The sequence below is a fragment of the Miscanthus floridulus genome, chromosome 15, assembly GCF_019320115.1.
Source record: "Miscanthus floridulus cultivar M001 chromosome 15, ASM1932011v1, whole genome shotgun sequence".
Classification (NCBI taxonomy): Eukaryota; Viridiplantae; Streptophyta; class Magnoliopsida; order Poales; family Poaceae; genus Miscanthus; species Miscanthus floridulus.
The window spans coordinates 22,233,554-22,253,485 of record NC_089594.1 but is presented as its reverse complement, the minus strand read 5'-3'; the positions used below and the strand labels follow the sequence as shown (position 1 = coordinate 22,253,485).

The following is a 19,932-nucleotide window of genomic DNA, read 5'->3' as shown; positions in this document are numbered from 1 at the left end:
ATGATCCATATCCTACGCATGCCAATTATGCTACAATGTTAAGAGATATAGCTAATACAATTAATTGTAATATTCGTCAATCACATGATTTGTTTAGTAAGCGTATGGATAAATTAGAAGATAAGACAACCGATTCTGATCAATCGGGTGTTCTTCCTCAACCTGAACTTGGCATGCCGTAGGGTTATTTTAAAAATCAATCTTCTGTACAAGATGCTAGTCAATTCGCATCGGGTCCTTTGGGTCCAATTTTTAGGACCGATAGAACCGGTCATGTAGGGGCTAGCACATCTACAGCAGGTGCTCAACCATCGGCTCATACCTTATGAACCAATCATGATACATCTAGAGCTTCGGAGGGTCATAACATCCTACCAAACCCACCGAAGTTACCTAGTCCGTGATGAGGACATGACACCATCGGATACGACCATTGTTTATAAGGTGAGCTCGTTCCTACATTTGCATAGTGATTTTTGGTACAATTCACTTGGTTCCACATGTACATGTCGTTATTTGAATGTAGGTACAAATATGTCTCAACGTGCAAGTTCATCAAAGTTGAATTTTCGGTTCATCAGCAGCTCGACAGTGCTTCATTGGGAAGGCCATAACTCAGCCATCTGGAGTGCGATCGAGGTCAATGAACACTTGATGGAAAGCTTGTTTGATAAGATTTCAAATAGATCTGGTCTCATCTCAATATCACATCAGCAAGGCCTCCAAACCATCAAGATATTCTGTTGCTGTTTCTGCTGGGAGCTACACTATCGTTATGGGCTTCTTATTCATCCTTGGGACCCTGGCCCAAGTGGGAGCATACCCCAAGGACTTGGAGAACCCACCAAGAAAGCCCTTGGACGTCCTCCTCCTTGGCCACCACCTTAGGAGGCCAGCAAGGACGTCCAAGCCAAGCCGGAGGCCCAGTCCAACTTGAGTTCGAGTCCATCTCGGGCTCCAGGACCAGCGTGTAGTAAAACGGACGTCCAGGTCGCATATGAACTCCTGTTTTTATGATCCACATATAGATGGAAAGATAATTTCATAAGGAAACCAATGGATGTGGTCCCACATCAAAATTACATCAGAATCAATGGGAATAGTTGAAACAAGTTGACACCTAGAATCTGTCACGGCGCTACGTCGTCGTCTTTTGGGCCGTTGGGCCTTGTAACGTGTTGGGACACCTTTAGGACGTGAAGAGGGATCCTTGGACGTCCCTTAGGCTATATAATCAGTAGCCACCACCTACATTAGGTTTTGGGTTTTGTTTTAGATCAATCTGTCATTGAACAGTCGCCGTTATCGGTTTGCAAGACCCCAACTTCGAGTGCTTAATCATTCATCTGCAATTGTCACTTCAATTGAGTTGCAGTTTTATCTTGTTCTTGCTTGTGTTCTTCGACTCGCAGCAGGGATTAGCCTTCTTGGCGAGGTCAACCGGATTGTGACACGGTTGATAACCAGAGGAGATGTGGTGCTAAGGTTGCAGGGTTCGGGTCTTTGTGATCTGAAACCAGGATCGGTGTGTCGCTCTCCGAACAAATCGTTGTTTATCTTGAACCTGACGGAAGATCGGGACCCTCGTCCCCATTAAGTGGTAATCAGAGCTTCAGGTATACCGTCAAGTTCGCATCTTACCCTTAGTTCGAGTGTTTTTGCTTTTATCCCATAGTCCAATGCCATATTTGTTTCCTATCCTATAACCATCCGCGCCATAGCCTTTGCATAATTCAGTTTCAGAGTCTGCTTTGTTGAGTTTATGTCCTAGGTCAAAGTCTTGTTGCTGGTTTAGATTGTGTTCTTTTCTAGTTTGTGTTGATACCTCCACCCGTCCGCTATTCCATATCACCATCGGTTTGCATCTTGTGTCCACTAAATCCCTGATTCGAGCAGCTTCCTTAAAACAGTCATAACTTTTGCATCCGAACTCGAAACGGAAAAATTTTTATATCTACGGAGAACGCCAGAAAATTTTAGATCTATTTCATCCTAGCATTGCTGGGTTCGCAAAAATTAGATTTGCGAAATTCGATTAGGACAATTAAGTTTCTGGGCCCATAAGTTTTGGTATGCTTTTTAGCACAGTCCTAATTTTCTATAAGCCACATCTTTTATTCAATTGAGCTCAAATTTTTTGTGGTTTATTCTTGTGTGCTCTGCTGAGAAAAAATATCAAAAGAGCAAAAGCAAGAAAAAAAACATTGGACAAAAAATAAAAGAAAAAATAGGTAAAAGAGAATAGAAGATATCGAAAAGGAGCACATAAGGAACACTCAATAGCTCTATTGTTTGTGATACCTTTTGCCTTGTTCACATCCGTTGCTACCTTTGATACTTGTTTCCTTTCATCCTTGTTTCCTCTCTTGTTTATCACAACTGGTGATAGGAACACGTATAGGCCAGCAACTAGGACAAGTGCTCTGGACATTTATTCAATATTGCTGTCTGTCACTGACTTGTGTGCCACATATACATATTTGTTCTTTTGTGTGCCTCCTAAGCTCCACATATACTTCAGATCGGTACAGAAAAAGACCCTTGCAATCTTGGTGTCACACCCTACAGGTATCACTGTACCAGCCACCGGTTGTACCAGTCCACTACTTTGCAGTTGGTAAGAACCTTGTAAGAGCTTGATAAGGTGTTTCCTTTTGCTGTGATCTTGAGAGGCAGCACCACTCCACCTGCGTAGTAGGATTATTAGGGATAACCTTCACTGTTTGTTGCTATGTTTTGTGTCTACGATGGCAGGTGATGATGAAGATAAGACGCCCAAAGACTTCAAGGAGTGCGTCAGCCAAGAGCAACTACAATCTGTTATAGAACATGCTCATAAGGATATGAGCGAGGCAATTGCCAAGGCTGTAACCAACGTGCTCAATGACCTCAAGCTCGGTAGCACTCTTGAGAGATTGGACAAAAGAGTGTCCACGTTAACCGATAGGATAGTTGCATTGGAAAACCGTCCAGCACCCGATGAAGATGTGAACGACGATGACGAGATGTATGATACCGATGGTAATGTTGATCGAGCAGCAACAAGGAGAAACAGATTACATCTTCATCTTCACACAAACACCACAGGTATGGGTGGCGCTCGACACTTCAACCGCCATCAAGATAATCGTAATCGTGCTCCCGATGATCCTTATGCAAAGGTTAAATTTACCATACCTTCTTTTTTAGGGACAATATGATGCTGAGGGATACCTTGATTGGGAGATGACAGTAGAGCAAAAGTTTAGTGCCCACCTTATACCTGAGCAATATAGAGTTCAACAAGCTACTAGTGAGTTTAAGGACTTTGCCATTATTTGGTGGTATGGGCTAGTTGCAGAGGATGTTTTACCTGGTACATGGGAAGAACTTAAGATAGCTATGCGTGATCGTTTTATTCCTCCTTCTTATAAACATGAATGGCATAACAAATTGCAGTGCTTAGAGCAGGGCAATATGTCTGTCCAAGAATATTATATAGAGTTTCAAAAGTGTGCAATACGTTGTGGGATAGTAGAGGACATGGCAGATACCATTGTTCGTTTTTTGGTGGTTTGAGGCATGAAATACAAGATATTGTTTTCCATATAGAATTTTATACTCTCAAATGTTTGTTCCAGCTTACTATGCTTGTAGAAAAAGAATTGCAGGAATGTCAGCAAAAGAACCATACCAACATTGGCGACAACCTCAACCAGATTTTAGCAAGGGTGGAGCAACCATTTGCGAAGGTTGAGACTGCGATAAAAAGGCGAGTGGTTACTTTTCGCCACTACAACATCTTCACCACCACCACCTCCCACACATACTTTGGAGTCTGGTAAAACTTTAAACCATGTTGAAAATGCACAAACTAATAGAGATAGAGCTGCTAATGAAAGGAAAGAATTGGATGTTAAATCTGAATTGCCTTTGTCAAAAAATAATTATTCTAATAATGCTAGTGATAAAGAAGAGCTGTGTGAAAATGCTTTTATTATACGTATGCCACAACTAGTGAATGAGTATGATGCTTTGGCTTTGGAACCAATTACTTATGCTGAACATAAAAATTTGCTTCCCATTGCTACCGAAAAAGATGAAAAGAAATTATTGTATTCTTCAAATACTTTGGGTTATATTGAGTTTGATACTTTATATGCTCTTAGTAGTTTAGAAGAGAAACTTAAATGTGTTGAATTATCATGGTTGTCTACTTGTACATATCAATTTATTGGAAAATATAATTATAAAGGAGAGTATATGGTGCATCGTGTCTATATTTGTTCAAATATGAAATCTCCTTATATTGTGTAAAAGTATGATCAACCAAAGGATTGCAATTGCTATAATCTTGTCATGTCGAGTTCCCCTAGTTTTGTTATAAAGAAATAAGTTAAATTTTAAGAAGGGGAGCAATGTTGGCTACTACCAACAATGTTTTCTTCGGCTAATCCCAAACCGAGGACGGTTTGTTGTCAAGAAGGGGAGGATGATGAGGACATGACACCATCGGATACGACCATTGTTTATAAGGTGAGCTCGTTCCTATATTTGCATAGTGATTTTTGGTACAATTCACTTGGTTCCACATGTACATGTCGTTATTTGAATGTAGGTACAAATATGTCTCAACGTGCAAGTTCATCAAAGTTGAATTTTCGGTTCATCGGCAGCTCGACAGTGCTTCATTGGGAAGGCCATAACTCAGCCATCTGGAGTGCGATCGAGGTCAATGAGCACTTGATGGAAAGCTTGTTTGATAAGATTTCAAATAGATCTAGGTCTCATCTCAATATCACATCAGCAAGGCCTCCAAACCATCAAGATATTCTGTCGCTGTTTCTGCTAGGAGCTACACTGTCGTTATGGGCTTGTTATTCATCCTTGGGACCCTGGCCCAAGTGGGAGCACACCCCAAGGACTTGGAGAACCCACCAAGAAAGCCCTTGGACGTCCTCCTCCTTGGCCACCACCTTAGGAGGCCAGCAAGGACTGTCCAAGCCAAGCCGGAGGCTCAGTCCAACTTGAGTTTGAGTCCATCTCGGGCTCTAGGACCAGCGTGTAGTAAAACGGACGTCCAGGTCGCATACGAACTCCGTTTTATGATCCACATATGGATAGGAAAGATAATTTCATAAGGAAACCAATGGAAGTGGTCCCACAATCAAAATTACATCAGAATCAATGGGAATAGTTGAAACAAGTTGACATCTAGAATCTGTCACGGCGCTGCGTTGTCGTCTTTTGGGCCGTTGGGCCTTGTAACGTGTTGGGACACCTTTAGGATGTGAAGAGGGATCCTTGGACGTCCCTTAGGCTATATAATCAGTAGCCACCACCTACATTAGGTTTTGGGTTTTGTTTTAGATCAATCTGTCATTGAACAGTCGCCGTTATCGGTTTGCAAGACCCCAACTTCGAGTGCTTAATCATTCATCTGCAATTGTCACTTCAATTGAGTTACATTTTATCTTGTTCTTGCTTGTGTTCTTCGACTCGCAGCAGGGATTAGCCTTCTTGGCGAGGTCAACCGGATTGTGACACGGTTGATAACCAGAGGAGATGTGGTGCTAAGGTTGCAGGGTTCGGGTCTTTGTGATCTGAAACCGGATCGGTGTGTCGCTCTCCGAACAAATCGTTGTTTATCTTGAACCTGACGGAAGATTGGGACCCTCATCCCCATTAGTCCGCTACCTACTTTTGCTCTCAATGATGCTTATAATTTAGATGAAGCACTAAAGTGGTTTCAAGAGGAATTACCTAGGTCTATTGAAAGTAGTCTAGGCGTTCAAATTAAGTCGGGAGGAAAGTCATATTCAAAACCGTACCCTTCCAACATCGATTACTTGAAAAAAACCCCTGGTTGGAAGGAACCTGATTTTTACAAATTTAGTGGTAGTGATGGTAAATCAACTATAGAACATGTTAGTATGTTTCTTGCTCAAATGGGTGAATTTGGCCAATATGATTTTATGAAATTGCGTAATTTTGCTTTATCTCTTACCGACACCACATTTGAATGGTTTACATTTTTACCATCATGTACAATTAGTTCTTGGGCTGAATTAAAAGTGAAATTTCATCGTCACTTTTATACTGGAGTTCAAGAAACTAGATTGTCTCACTTAACATCGGTTCGTCAAAGTAAAGATGAAACTGTTAATGATTTCTTTAAAAGAGCTAGAGAAATTAAGAACTGATGCTTTCACTTGATGATCTCCGAGAGGGATCTTGTTGATATATGTTTCAATGGCCTACGCTCTAGCATTAAGAACCAACTTGAGAATGTGCAATTTATTAACTTTAATCATTTGGTAGAGAGGGCCGTTTCAGTTGAATTGCGCCTTAAAGATTCTCGTAATACATATAGAACCCATCGTTCGAATGTGCATGTTTTTGATGGTTGTTCAGATTGTTCAGATGACGAGAATAAGGAGTGCATGGCTGCTGAAATTAGATGGCTAGCTGAGAATAAAATGGTTACTTGCCCTTCTCTCAAGCCGATTCAAAGAAATCGGAATGAGGAAGTGAAATTTACTTTTGATGTTTCTAAATGTGACCGTATTTTTGATGAATTACTTAAAATAGGGCACATTAGAATCAATTATACTTTGCCTTCTGCAGATGAGTTAAGGAGGCGTGCTTATTGCAAATACCATAACTCTTACTCTCATGCCACTAATGATTGTAATGTTTTTCGTCGGCAGGTCCAATCAGCTCTTAATGAGGGACGATTGAGTCTTACCGATATGCAAGTTAATAAAGTTCCGTTTTCAGCACACATGAACGTGGTCGAAGCCGGAGCTCCAGCAATCTTGATCCAACCCAAGCAAGCCGATAAAACCCAAGGCAAGAACGTGATCATTGGCGAGCCACGTGTAGTACCGAATGTTCAAAAAAATTCGGGGCGCACGATGGTGCTTGAGAAGGACGAAGGAGGCAAGAACAAGCTTACAATCACTGCTGGATCAGCAGAGACATTGAGAAGGCAAAGATGGCGCGAGACGTATGTGGCACAGCAGAGGCCGGCTAGGCCGACTCCTCCAGTTGGCCAAGCTAACCCTAACATTGCCCAAGTGCAGCCAGCTATGCAAGTTGGACAGACCGGCTCTGCCCCTGCTCCAGCCAAGTCGGCTGAGCCGACTACCCCAGTCGGCCAGGCCGGCTCCTCAGGTTCCAGCAGCTCCACCGCTTTAGGCATTCATGTTACGCGTACATTTATTCCACAAAACCCGGAAGTTGGAGTATGGAAGACTAATGAGCAAAAGAAAAATGTGGTGAAGCCGTTGTGCACCTTTGATCGGCTTATGGCCAAGTACAAGGAGAAAAAGGACGATTCCTAGAATCGGCTTATTAAAAAAAGAGAGTCATCGCCTCCAAAGCGAGATGAAAACAAGAACAAGCAATTGGCTATGACTCCTTCCACAGGTCCATCACAGGTCGTTCGCCCTCGTGTGTCTCGGTGGGGACCCCTGCTTCCACAGATTCCATCACCGCCTGCCGCAATGGGGTCCTCAAGGGGTTTGGGTGCCATATCTGACACTCGCATCTATGCAACAAGGATAGAGAGCATCTGCTGGTCCTAATCCAAGGAGCACCGTCTTTAGCCGATTGGGTAATCAATCGAGCTCTAGCGGCGCGAATCAAGTGCATGTGAAGACTTCTCAGACTTTGACCTCACAGGAGTCAGGAAAGGCACCCATGAAACAAGTTTACAAGCCTAGGAAGGTTGAAGTACCCATGAAGCCTGCTCTATTGCCTAGCATTATAATCGGCTCGATGGAAGCTCCTATTGTCAATTCCGACAAGCCGATTGTGATTGGCTGAGCAAGCTCTAGCAAGCTAAGCAAGATGAAGCTCTCAAAGATGTTGCTAGAGTTGAAGAGAAGAAGAAGCCGCCAAGAGATCCACGTTATACCCAACCCAAGTGGTGTCCTACCGGGTTGGACAAGACTCAAAGGCGGAAATTGCAGCGTGCTCGATGCAGACAAAAGAAGAGAGAAGCTCTTGGGATGATAGAAGGCCAAGCTCCACAAATAATTCCCCAAGAAGTTACACCGAATAGCACAAATAGTGTCGCTGCTCCTATTGAGTCGGCTAAGGCAGGCCTATGAACCGGCTAAGCCGACTGCCACTTCACTTGTGCAGGTCGAGAAGGAGTTCAGCTGAGCCGACTGTTCAGTCGGCTGAGCCGACTATCACTGCTAGTTTTGCACCTAGAGTTTTCTGAATCGGCTATGGTGGCTCCTGAGTTGTCTAAGCCGATTCTTGCAGGTTCTACTGATCTTGGGGATTCTCCAAAAGATTTTGTCCGTTGCTATCGCTGCTGTGGTGGACATGGAGGTTCTCGAAGAGGAGATGGTGGACTACGAGCCATCACCGGAGCGAACGGAGATAAACGTGGTGTACTTGTCCGCTGATTATTATGTAATCAGTCATGATCAAGAAGAAGCAGCTATTGAACTAGTCTTTGCCATCGAGGATGCCGTTTTCAAGAAACCAAGTGCACCGGCGAACCATCTCAAGCCACTACATGTAAAGGGCCACATCAACGGCGTTCCAGTCCATAATATGTTGGTAGACAGCGGTGCGATTTTGAATCTCATGCCGTACTCGCTGTACAAGAAGCTTGGTGGCAAGGACGAAGAGTTGGTCAGGACCAACATGACAATCAGCGGTGTTAGAGGAGGCGTTCCACTTCCAGCCAAAGGTATTGCTAACGTTGAGTTAACCATCGGGAGCAAGACCTTGGCTATGGCATTCTTCGTCGCTGATGTGCAAGGGAGTTACAATTTGATACTTGGGCGTGATTGGATCCATACCAATCAATGCGTGCCATCCAGCTTGCACCAGTTTCTCATCCAGTGGGTGGGAGATGCTATCGAGTTCATCCATGCAGATTCATCAGCTGAGGTTTCCACAGCCGATGCCTCCAAGCTCGGGGGGCAAGGTGTTATTGGTTGCTTGTCAGGAAGGGATCTCACAGGTTATGAGTTTGTTAGCTATACTCCTAGTGGTTTTGTTCCTGTATCTTTGAAGCCGATTGACAGTCGGCTCAATATTATTATATAGTTATTTTTGCAATGGATGACAATGTTGAATGGTTAAAACATCGTGTTGAACGGTATCGGACTAAAAAGACCAATGCCTGTGAGGCTATTGATGATTTTGATGAGCTCAATAAGTTGGGCCAAGGTTTTACATCGGTCGATCCTTTAGAACAAGTTGATATTGAAGATGGCTCTGTACCGCGGTCGAAGTTTGTTAATCAAAACTTGGAAGCCGATTACAAATCTGAATTAATCGCGCTTCTTAAAGAATATTCTGATTGTTTTGCATGGAACTACACTGAAATGCCTGGACTGAGCCATGAGCTCTTTGAGCATCAGCTCTCTATCAAGGATGGGTTCAGACCATTCAAGCAACACCCACGGCGCTTTAATCCTACAATTCATGGCCGGATTAAGGAGGAGATCAATTGATTGTTGCAAGCGAGGTTCATTCGACCATGAAGATATGAGGAGTGGGTTTCTAATATTGTGCCTATTGAGAAGAAGGATTCTGGGAAGATCAGAGTCTGCATTGATTTTAGAGATTTAAATAGAGCCACTCCAAAAGATGAATATCCTATGCCTATAGCCGATATGCTTATTAATGATGCTTCAGGACATCGGGTGATTAGCTTTCTTGATGGCAACGCTGGTTATAATTAGATTTTCATGGCTGAAGAAGACACATCGAAGACGGCTTTCATTTGTCTGGGATTTCTGGGCTTATTTGAGTGGATTGTGATGACCTTTGGGTTAAAGAATGCAGGTGCAATTTATCAAAGAGCTATGAACTTAATCTTTCATGATCTAATTGGGGTGATTATGGAAGTCTACATTGATGATATTGTGATTAAATCGGCTGCCCATAAATCTCACTTAGCCGATTTGTGTCTTGCTTTCGAAAGGATGCGCTGTGATGGTTTGAAGATGAATCCACTCAAATGTGCTTTTGGAGTATCGGCCGGGAAGTTCTTGGGCTTCGTCATTCATGACAAAGGCATAGAGATCGATCCCAAGAGGATAGAGAAGATCAAGGGAGTTCAGGCGCCTAAGTGTAAGAAGGATTTGCAAAAGTTCTTAGGAAAGGTGAACTACTTGAGAAGGTTTATTTCTAATTTGTCCAGGAAGATTATTCCTTTTACCCCCATATTAAAGTTGAAGGATAAATCTGAATTCACTTGGGGGGCGAAGCAACAAGAAGCATTTGAGAAGATAAAGGAATATCTATCATCACCGTCTGTTCTTCGTGCACCTAGAAGAGGAGTTCCATTTAAATTTTATATTGCTACCGAAGATAAATCAATTGGGGCTGTTTTGACTCAAGAGGATGAAGGTAAAGAATATGTGATTGCTTATCTTGGTCGTCGTCTTCTTGATCCCGAGACAAGGTATGCCCATATAGAAAAATTATGCTTAACACTGTACTTTGTATGTGCTAAAATGAGACACTACCTTTTATCAAGTACATGTGTTGTTGCATGCCAGGTCGATGTGATTAAGCACATGTTATATCGGCCAATCCTCAGTGGTAGGTTAGGCAAGTGGGCATATGCTTTAATTGAATATGACTTGACTTATGAACCATTGAAATCTATAAAAGGTCAAGTTCTTGCTGATTTTATTATTGAGCATGGTATTGATTTAGATGAAGAAGTCAATTACCTTACTTTCACTCCCTGGAAATTATATTTTAATAGATCGGTTTGCAAAGATGGCCAAGGTGTTGGCATTATAATGATTTCTCCAAATGGTGTTGAAGTGGGGATGTCAAGCCGGTTAGAATTTCGTAGAGCTGCAGCATCACCAAAACTCATGCTTTCATTTTGAAAATTTCTGTACGAAGATGGATGGGTTCCAAGAGCTGGTCCAAGATATCTGCAACAAGCCGATGGTTTCTACCCAACCTATCAAGCGCCTGCTCCTCAAACTGTCCCGGGTAGCAAAGGGTATCAAGCGTTTGATAAAAGAAAAAATAGGAGACATAAGGCTACAGTTTGCACTCGTCAAGGAGATTCTTCTCCAGCTTGAGGCTGCACAAGAACACAGAGCCCTCACCCTAGAAGAACTACAATTGAGACGTTGGCTGAAAGCTCGTAGCGTGGGTCTTGCAGCAAATAGAGAAATCCAGAATCAGGCAAAAATCCTGCCTCACCAACATTAAATGTGGTGATGCAAACATAAAACTCTTCCACATTCGTGCAAGCTCAAGGGCCAGGAAGAACTATATCCAATGCCTGCATAAGAATAACGGGATTGCGCTCACACATGAAGATAAAGAAATCGAAGTTGGTGACTACTTCAAGAATCACCTAGGCTCTGTGGTTCCAAGACCGTCCACCTTCCTGTGGTCCGCGCTCGGCTATGACCCCTGCCACCTCTCTGAGCTGGAAGCACCCTTCACCCAAGAGGAAATCAAAGAGACAGTCTTTTCCATGCCAGGAGACAAAGCGCCAGGCCCAGACAGCTTCACGGGGGCCTTTTTCAAATCCTGCTGGGAAATAATCAAGGTTGATGTAGCAGCGGCCATCAACACCCTTTTTAATATGAATTCACGGGATTTGATCTGAGCAAACATTGTCACTGATTATAGGCCAATCAGCCTAATCCATAGCATTGCCAAGCTCTTCTCCAAGCTACTCGTAAACAGGCTCGCACCACTACTGGACTCGCTTGTTTCAAAATGCCAAAATGCCTTCATCAAAAAAAGAAACATACACGATAATTTCCTTTATGTCCAGAACACGGTTAGGAGCATGCACAAGTCAAAGACTCCTGCCCTATTCATGAAACTTGACATTCAGAAAGCATTTGACACCGTCAATTGGAGCTACTTGTTAGAGGTGTTGCAGGCTCTCGGTTTCGGACCTCGGTGGCGCGAATGGGTATGCATCTTGTTTCGCACAGCCACCTCCAGAGCGATGCTAAACGGCGTGCCAGGACCAAAATTTCACCACGCCAGGTAACCCAAGTTGTATTCTTTCACAATATGAGTATTATAGAATACTATTGAGAAAGAACTCGGTACCTTCAGTGGAACGTTCGAGGTTGAGTTGGAGTTGGAGTCCTTTGATGTATCTGATTTGTAGTTGATTTTATCTTCAGTTCGAGTCGTATCAGTAGTAGACAACTTCTCGAATTCTTCAAAAAGTCAGTTTTAATTAATCTCGAAGTCATCGGATCTTGGGTCGTTAAGAAGGCGGCTTCGAAGCTTGCCATCATTGCCTGCCTCTCAGATCCAGGATCCGAAGTGGAAGGTTGATCCTTCTGGGAAGCTCATCTTAATGTTGTGGTCCGTCGAGCTCTCGAGGAAAATCTCGTCGAAAGCCCCTACCTGGCGTGCCAACTGTGGATGTTTTACCACCGATAGCCTGCCACGGGGTACCCCAGGACAGTTTTGTTCAGACTTCAGCGAAATCAGGAACTCGGCGGTGAACGCAATGAGACGAATGATTTTATACTGGTTCGGGCCCTCGTGATCGAGTAACAGCCTTTACGTCCAGTCGACGTTAGCTTTTTTGCGTTGTATTGATCTCTTGAGAGTATTTTTTTTTGAGGGGTGCCCCTGTCTGCCCTTTATAGTCCAGGGAGTAGGCAGGGTTCTTTTTGGGTCCTAGTCGGATACAGAATAGGTGTTCTATATAGAACCTAAGAGAAACTTTCCATATGTAGTCCGACTGGGTTGTTTGTTGGTATTGACACGTAAGTACATCTTCTAACCAGCCCATGGGCCTTAGGTGCGGCCCATAGCTGTTATCATGGTTGATGGGGGATCCGGTGGATCCCGTATCGACACAGCAGGCTACCTACTAGGCCTAACAAATTTGTTGGCTACCTAAATCCTCCTTTTCTCTACCTATTCCTGTTGGGCCAACACACATGTAGCTAAAAGATTGTTCGGTTGTTTCACCCACCCGCGTGTCACGCGCATCGCGTCTCTTCCCTCTGCCGCTGTCGTGCCCGTCCACCGGCACCGCCAAGATGACCGGCGCTGCCCCGTCCTCCTCACCTACGCCACCCCGTCCTCCGACTCGTCCAGCTCCTCCGTCGGATCTGGAGGTTGCCTTCCCGATTTTCTTCACGAAGAAGAAGGCCGCGCCAGTGTCGCCCCGTGCTCCTCACCGGCACCCCATGCTCCTCACGAAGAAGATCGCCGTCGGCTTCCTCCTCCCCGGCCCGCACCGTCCTCCATCGGCGTTCCTCCGCCCTAGCCCGCATCCTCCACCGGTGTTCCTCCTCCTCTTCGTGCGATGGAGTCGAACCCCCTTACCACTGTAGCTCGTCGTCGGCGCGGAGCTTCCTGGTGTGGTCACGGGCTAGATCTCCCAGGCGTGGTCGCGGGCGGAGCTCCCCTGGCGCGGCATCACCGATGCGGGTAGATGTCGCTAGTGTGGACGCGGGTGGAGCTCCCCCGGCGGCGCACCTCTACTGGCCTCCACGCCGAAGTGCCCCAGCCACGTCTCCATCAGCATCCACGGCGGCGGCCGTGCCTCCATCGGCCTTCGCTGGTCCTTCCCTCCTTTCCGACAGCTTCATCCATGGAGAAGAACATAGAAGAGAGAATGACACGTGGGACCTGCCTGTCATTCTCTAGGAGGATAGGTTTGGGTACCCTGTTTTAGGTAGTACTGCTGGAGTTGGACATAAAATTTAGGTAGTAGAAAAATAGCTAGCTACCTAAACAGATATTTAGGTAGCCTGATTTAGTTAGTACTGCTGGAGATGCTCTTAGGATGCCAAATTGTTGAAGGCCACTTTTTCTTGTTTTGCCAAAAATTTGAGGATGCCAAATTGATTTACCAAACTCTTGGAGATGCTCACCTTAACTCCCCTAGTGGCACGTAAACATATTATTTCTAGTATCAGCAGAAAAAAATTCTGTAAATTTATTCCGAGCCATGCTTTTGGGCTGCTTTGTCCCAAAAATTCATCAGACATGACGGCTTACTGCTGTGGTACTTTATTTTCACTACAATAACCGAAGGGTTGATCTCTTGCAATCTTGTCGGAGGCCATATAAAGAGGGATTACATTGTTGATTGTTTTTGGATTGGTTGAGAATGATGTCGTGGGAAAAATGAAGGAATATATCAATATATTTGCTTTTCTGTAGAACTGCCATTTGTAATGTAAAACATGGATGTCTGAACCTTATCTTTTGATGGTGTACTCAGCTTTAAATAACTAGTTCACCAACCCGTGCTCTCGCACGGGTTAGAATTTTATGAGACACTAACTACTAAGAATTACTTATATTAAATATCTTTTTCTCTTTACTAATATTCTAAAATAATAGCTATAATGGGTACTCTATAGTCTATATTCAATTGCGATAATCTATATCTATAGTTTCTTTCTTTACATAGCAACTCTATGTATGTTCAATTAATATGCATTTAGTTGAAATATTTGCTTAAATTATGATAGTTTAGTAGTGTCTATTTTGACAACATCTAAATTTTGATCATTTTTAATTAAATTTAAGCTTTATTAATTCCTAAGATACAATTAATAATAGCTATTATTTAGGATGCTAATAATTATAGTCTACTGAGTTGGTGGCAAAATGGTTTAGATTTTTGTAAGAATTTTGGATCCACCTTAGATTTCTTATGTCTACTGCTTTTGTGTGTAACAATTTGTACGATTAATCTTTTTTATTTCTACTACTTTTGGGAGTAACAATTTGTATGACATAAACCATAGATATTTAGTTCAAACATAAATAAATTTAAAGTGTATAAACTCTTATTTGATCCCTTTACATGATATCACTTTAAACTTAGCTTTTGATCTAGTTATTGCAATATTTTTTACATGTATTAATTTGAAATTCTAATGCTTATTGTTTCATTTATTCAAATTTTCTATTTTTAGTTCTTTTTTCTAAAAGAGTATTCTAGATCCTAGGCTACCCTCTTAGTTTTGACAATTTCAGACGTACTTGTTCCAGCCAGCACCATGGCATTGAAGTTGTTGAATTTATTGTATCATATTAGTATTGAAATATTAAATAAATAATTCTAAAAATTATGTTATTAATATCCATATGACAATGTTTCGCTCAAAATGTGTAAAATTTATCGCCATAAGTGTTAATATTACATAAATGGAGTTGTAAATGTCACTACTATGTGGTTTGCTATGGATATTCCACGCTTGATAAGCCTAAAAAATAATTATTTATACTAATGTAAGTTTTAACTTATAGATGTTGAATTACTGTTCATAATAGCTTATATTAACATCTACATGTAGAGTTGAGAGACTTTATTAGTTTTTTTTATAACGGTTGAGAGGTGGATAGGGCACGTACAAATTATATATATATATATATATATATATATATATATATATATATATATATATATATTACTTTACATTATCTTTCACAATACCATTTATGGGTAATTTGAATGCAAACTTAGCGTGAAAGCACTATCTTTCATAATGATAGAAATGGAAAAGTTATATAAAAAATATTATAGGATTAGTTTGATTATTATCTTTTTATAATTGTGGAGGTTTGAATTTTTCCATATAGGCTTTACTTTTAACTCAACGGATCATGGTCCCTAAATTTTTTAGCAACAGTAGCATGTAACTCAAGGTAATTCAGTGATATTATTATTAAGTTGTGAATTGGCCTCTAGCCTAGTAGTTGTAGCTCTTCAGTAGTGTCCCAACAGGCTAGGTTAAAAAAATAATTCGGGGCCTCCCGACGGTTCAAAAAACAATATTATTAAGTTAATAAAAAATCATACATCATGCTCAATAAGGATTATATCAAAGCTTATTTGTGTAAAGTAATCCAAAGACATTAAGTAACAATAAAAATTGTACCTAATAGTTAATAAGTATCGTTGTTGACGGTAGTTAACAATCAATTTTAACCGCCAACTTGACCGAGAAAATACTATAAAAAGAATCACCAACATAGACTAGGGGTTTAACTGACAGAATTCCACGAGTTTTGGTGAATATCTATTTTTGCAGGGTGTCAGCTGAAAACAACAATGGAAGGCCCACATGTCAGGTTTACATAGAGATAAAGCACCTACGTACGAAAAAGAAGAATCTAGAGGACTCGGGAAGGCAACCCCTGGAGGGAGGGGCCCACCTGTCACAGAGACAGGGCGGCCGCCCTCCCCCCCTGCACCAATCAGGTGCAGGTTCGTGGACCGTCCCTCCACCGCCTTTGAAATTCAATATTAATCGTCCATTTAAGTCGGTTTGATCCAACAGTTGACGTTCATCGGAGGGGGCTATATAAGCAAGGCCCCTGGCCCCTGGAGAGAAGCAATCCATAATTCGTTATTCATTATTTCCAGTCAGGATCCGCCTGAGAGGGGTCCCTTGAATGGATCACCTCTCTAGAGCCTAGCATTCAAGAGAGATTAGCTTTATAGTCTCTATGTGAGATTAGAGTTATTCTTTATATTGAGAGAGATAGAGTGGAGGGAAGAGTTGGAGGAAGCCCGGCCTATCGGTGTCTCCTCTCCGGCTTGTACCTGCGGGATCAAGTCTCCCTAACACGGGGCTTTGCTTATGAGATTCTTCGATAATTCAACTTCTAATACTAGTAAGTACATTGGTATTATTGTTCTTCGGTTTGCGAGTTTACTTTATTCTCTTCGCGTAGGGAGTAGAGTAATCATCTGTAGTGTAAGCGTGGTGCTTAGGCTCGGGTACTCGTAGATATCCCCTAACTGTCCGGATCGGTGGTAGATCGCGGGGGTGACTCATATAGCCTCGCTGATCCTTTGGAGCCTCCTCCCGTCAGTAGGTTTGGTAGGACCTGTGTGCTAGGGTTAAGCATCCTCTATGGTGTCTTCTCTCTAAGTATGTCCCCATTAGAACAGTGATCGCATAGCTTGCCAAAGGTTATAACTAGGGTGCCGTAGCAGTCTTCTCTATATCCCTTATATCTCAGACCTTGTTTGCAGCTCAGGGGTTTAGCATAGACTTGGTTAGTCATCGCACGTTTTCTCCTTGCGGATGAATAAATAACGATTCTGGAACTATCTCCCGGGTGAAGTGCTCACCAATATTCGTGCACTTGCGGATTATTTTTCTTTGATTCTTCTGTGTGCGTAACAAATATCAACAAGCATTTCTGGTGCCGTTACCGGGGAGAAAGATTGTCTGCTGAGTTAACCTTAAGTCTTGCTCTACCTTGTATTCATACTTTTACCTTTTTATTCTTTTTATTCCTTATTTTTTCTTTTCTTTTATCTTACCTTTTTCCATCCTTATGGATGACATAAATTCTATTCCTATCTATCAATTTTCTGCACCCATGGAGACTAGTCTTATGCCATGGGAATCATCACAACCAATCCAAACACCTAAATATAGGCTGAGTCCGCGATTGATTGCAATGGTCCAAAGCCTATCCTTTTCAGGAAAGGAAGACGAAAATCCTTACCTTCACATGCGAGATTTTGAACAAACATGTGATTGCCTCCGTATAGAGGGCATATCTAAAAAAACTTTACGTTGGAAGCTATTTCCTTTTTCTTTAAAGGGAAAAGCTAGACAATGGTATAATAAAGCTGTATGTAAGCAGCAAGGAGATTGGGGATCCTTACGTTCCAATTTTTGCATAGATTTCTACCCTGTCTCCCAAATAGTTGACCTTAGAGTCAAGGTTCTGACCTTTAATCAAAAACACAATGAATCTTTGGCTTCATCCTGGAATCATTTTACCACTCTTTTAGATTCTGGCCCGGACCTTAGTTTACAAGACCCTATTCTTCTTCGACATTTTTACAAAGGTCTTCACAGAGACAATTCACAGTTGCTCAATACAACTTCTGGAGGATCATTTTTGCATCTTTCCTCTGATAAAGCAAGATTGATCCTAGATCAAATCTTAGCTTCTGAATCTGATAATATACTAGAAGTAGAACATCAAGTAGCTGAACATAATCCTTTGCCATTCATACCATCTACTTCAGCTACCCCATGTTCTGAGCTATCAAAGGAAGAGATTATGTTTCCTGATTTTATGCTTGACATTGAGACTGATCTTTTTGCCGATTTTGGAAATATTTCGAACTACTATTATATAAAGAAACCATAGAATCATCGTAAACGTTTTGAAAAATCTTTAGATCTTTCTGAGGGTTTTTCTTATAAAAGCACCTCAGGAGAGTTAGTGTCGATCATAAGCAATGAATGGTTAGAAGAATCAGAGCTTTCCTCTGATGTGATCCGTTTAGATTCACCTTCTATCCCAATACGTTGCCAAATTGATTCAGACCACTTTGATGCTCTCTATAATCCGGTTGTGGGTATTAATATCATGTCTGCTTCACTTGCACAAAATTTATTGAAGCACATGCCATTGACCCCAATAGTGAAATTGATGAAAAGCCCTTCAGGACACATTGTCCCCAATTTGGGAGTTTTATATGTCCTACCCATCAAGGTGGAAGGAACCATGGTTCATTTGAGCTTTTATATCTTTGATATATGAGACTTTGACCTGTTGATAGGACAACCCCTCAGAAGACTTATTTATGAAGGACAAACCAGGAAAATAAACATTTGTTTTGGGAAAATTTTCTAATTCCTGATGTCCATATCTCACTCTCTAAACACTAGAACCGAATCTTGTCTTCAACTTGATCCGCTGGAGGAATTTAAGGCTGCATCTCTAGAATTCTTGACTGAACAAGGTCTAGAAGATGATGCTCAATTCTTCATAGAAGAAGAAGCTGACTTTTTTAAGCCCGGACCTTTAGATGAGTTTGCAGAGCCACATAAACCTCCTATCGAGCTAAAACCTTTACCTACCGGTCTTAGATATGCTTTTCTGGATAATGATCCAGAGTCTCCTATGATCATAAGTGATACGCTTACTCAGGAGCAAACTCTTCGCTTAATAACTGTCTTAGAGAGACATCGCTCAGCTTTTGGCTACTCACTCCGAGACCTCAAAGGAATTAGTCCTGTTCTTTGTACCCATCGCATTCCCACAGATCCAAATGTTCCACCTTCTAGAGAACCCCAACGTAGACTTAATAATGCGATGAGGGAGGTTGTTAAAAAGGAAGTTTTAAAACTATTGCACGCCGAGATCATTTATCCTATGCCTCACAGTGAGTGGGTAAGCCATGTCCAAGTTGTGCCTAAAATGGAAGGCATGACTGTTTTTAAGAATGAGAAGAATGAGTTAATCCCTCAACGAACCGTCACAGGATGGCAGATGTGCATAGATTATAGAAAGCTAAATAAAGCAACAAAGAAAGATCATTTTCCGTTGCCTTTTATCGATGAGATGTTAGAGCGGTTAGCCTAATCATTCTTTCTTCTGTTTTCTTGATGGATATTCTAGGTATCATCAAATCCCTATCCATCCCGATGATCAAAGCAAAACTACTTTTACATGTCCATACGGAACTTATGCTTATTGTAGAATGTCTTTTGGGCTATGTAATGCTCCAGCTTCTTTTCAAAGATGCATGATGTCTATATTTTCTGATATGATTGAAGAGATTATGGAAGTTTTCATGGATGATTTTTCTGTTTATGGAAAAACTTTTGATGATTGTCTTGAAAACCTAGATAGAGTTTTGCAAAGATGTGAAGAAAAGCACTTAGTCCTTAATTGGGAAAAATGCCATTTTATGGTTAGAGAAGGGATAGTGCTAGGTACATCTAGTATCTGAACGAGGAATCGAGGTAGATAGAGCTAAAATTGAAGTAATTGAACAGTTACCTCCTCCTATAAATGTGAAAGGAATTAGAAGTTTTCTTGGCCATGCTGGTTTTTATCGTAGATTTATAAAAGATTTTTCATATATTGCTAGACCCTCTACTCACTTGCTGGCCAAGGATGTTCCTTTTGAATTTGATGATACATGTTTAAGATCTTTTGAAATTTTAAAGAAAGCAC

General features: G+C 41.8%; 1 protein-coding gene across 1 annotated transcript; it reads left to right on the top strand.

Moving 5' to 3' along the window:
* The first annotated feature begins 6,395 nt into the window (after positions 1 to 6,395).
* LOC136506619 (uncharacterized) lies at positions 6,396 to 7,603 on the top strand. Its single transcript, XM_066501521.1, has one exon. It carries the CDS (start codon positions 6,423 to 6,425, stop codon positions 7,323 to 7,325), a length of 903 nt encoding a protein of 300 aa, XP_066357618.1. The 5' UTR covers positions 6,396 to 6,422; the 3' UTR covers positions 7,326 to 7,603.
* Positions 7,604 to 19,932: the final 12,329 nt, after the last annotated feature.

Excerpts from the sequence above, each read along its gene's own strand:
- LOC136506619 (XM_066501521.1), top strand. The coding sequence starts at position 6,423 with ATGGCTGCTGAAATTAGATGGCTAGCTGAGAATAAAATGGTTACTTGC.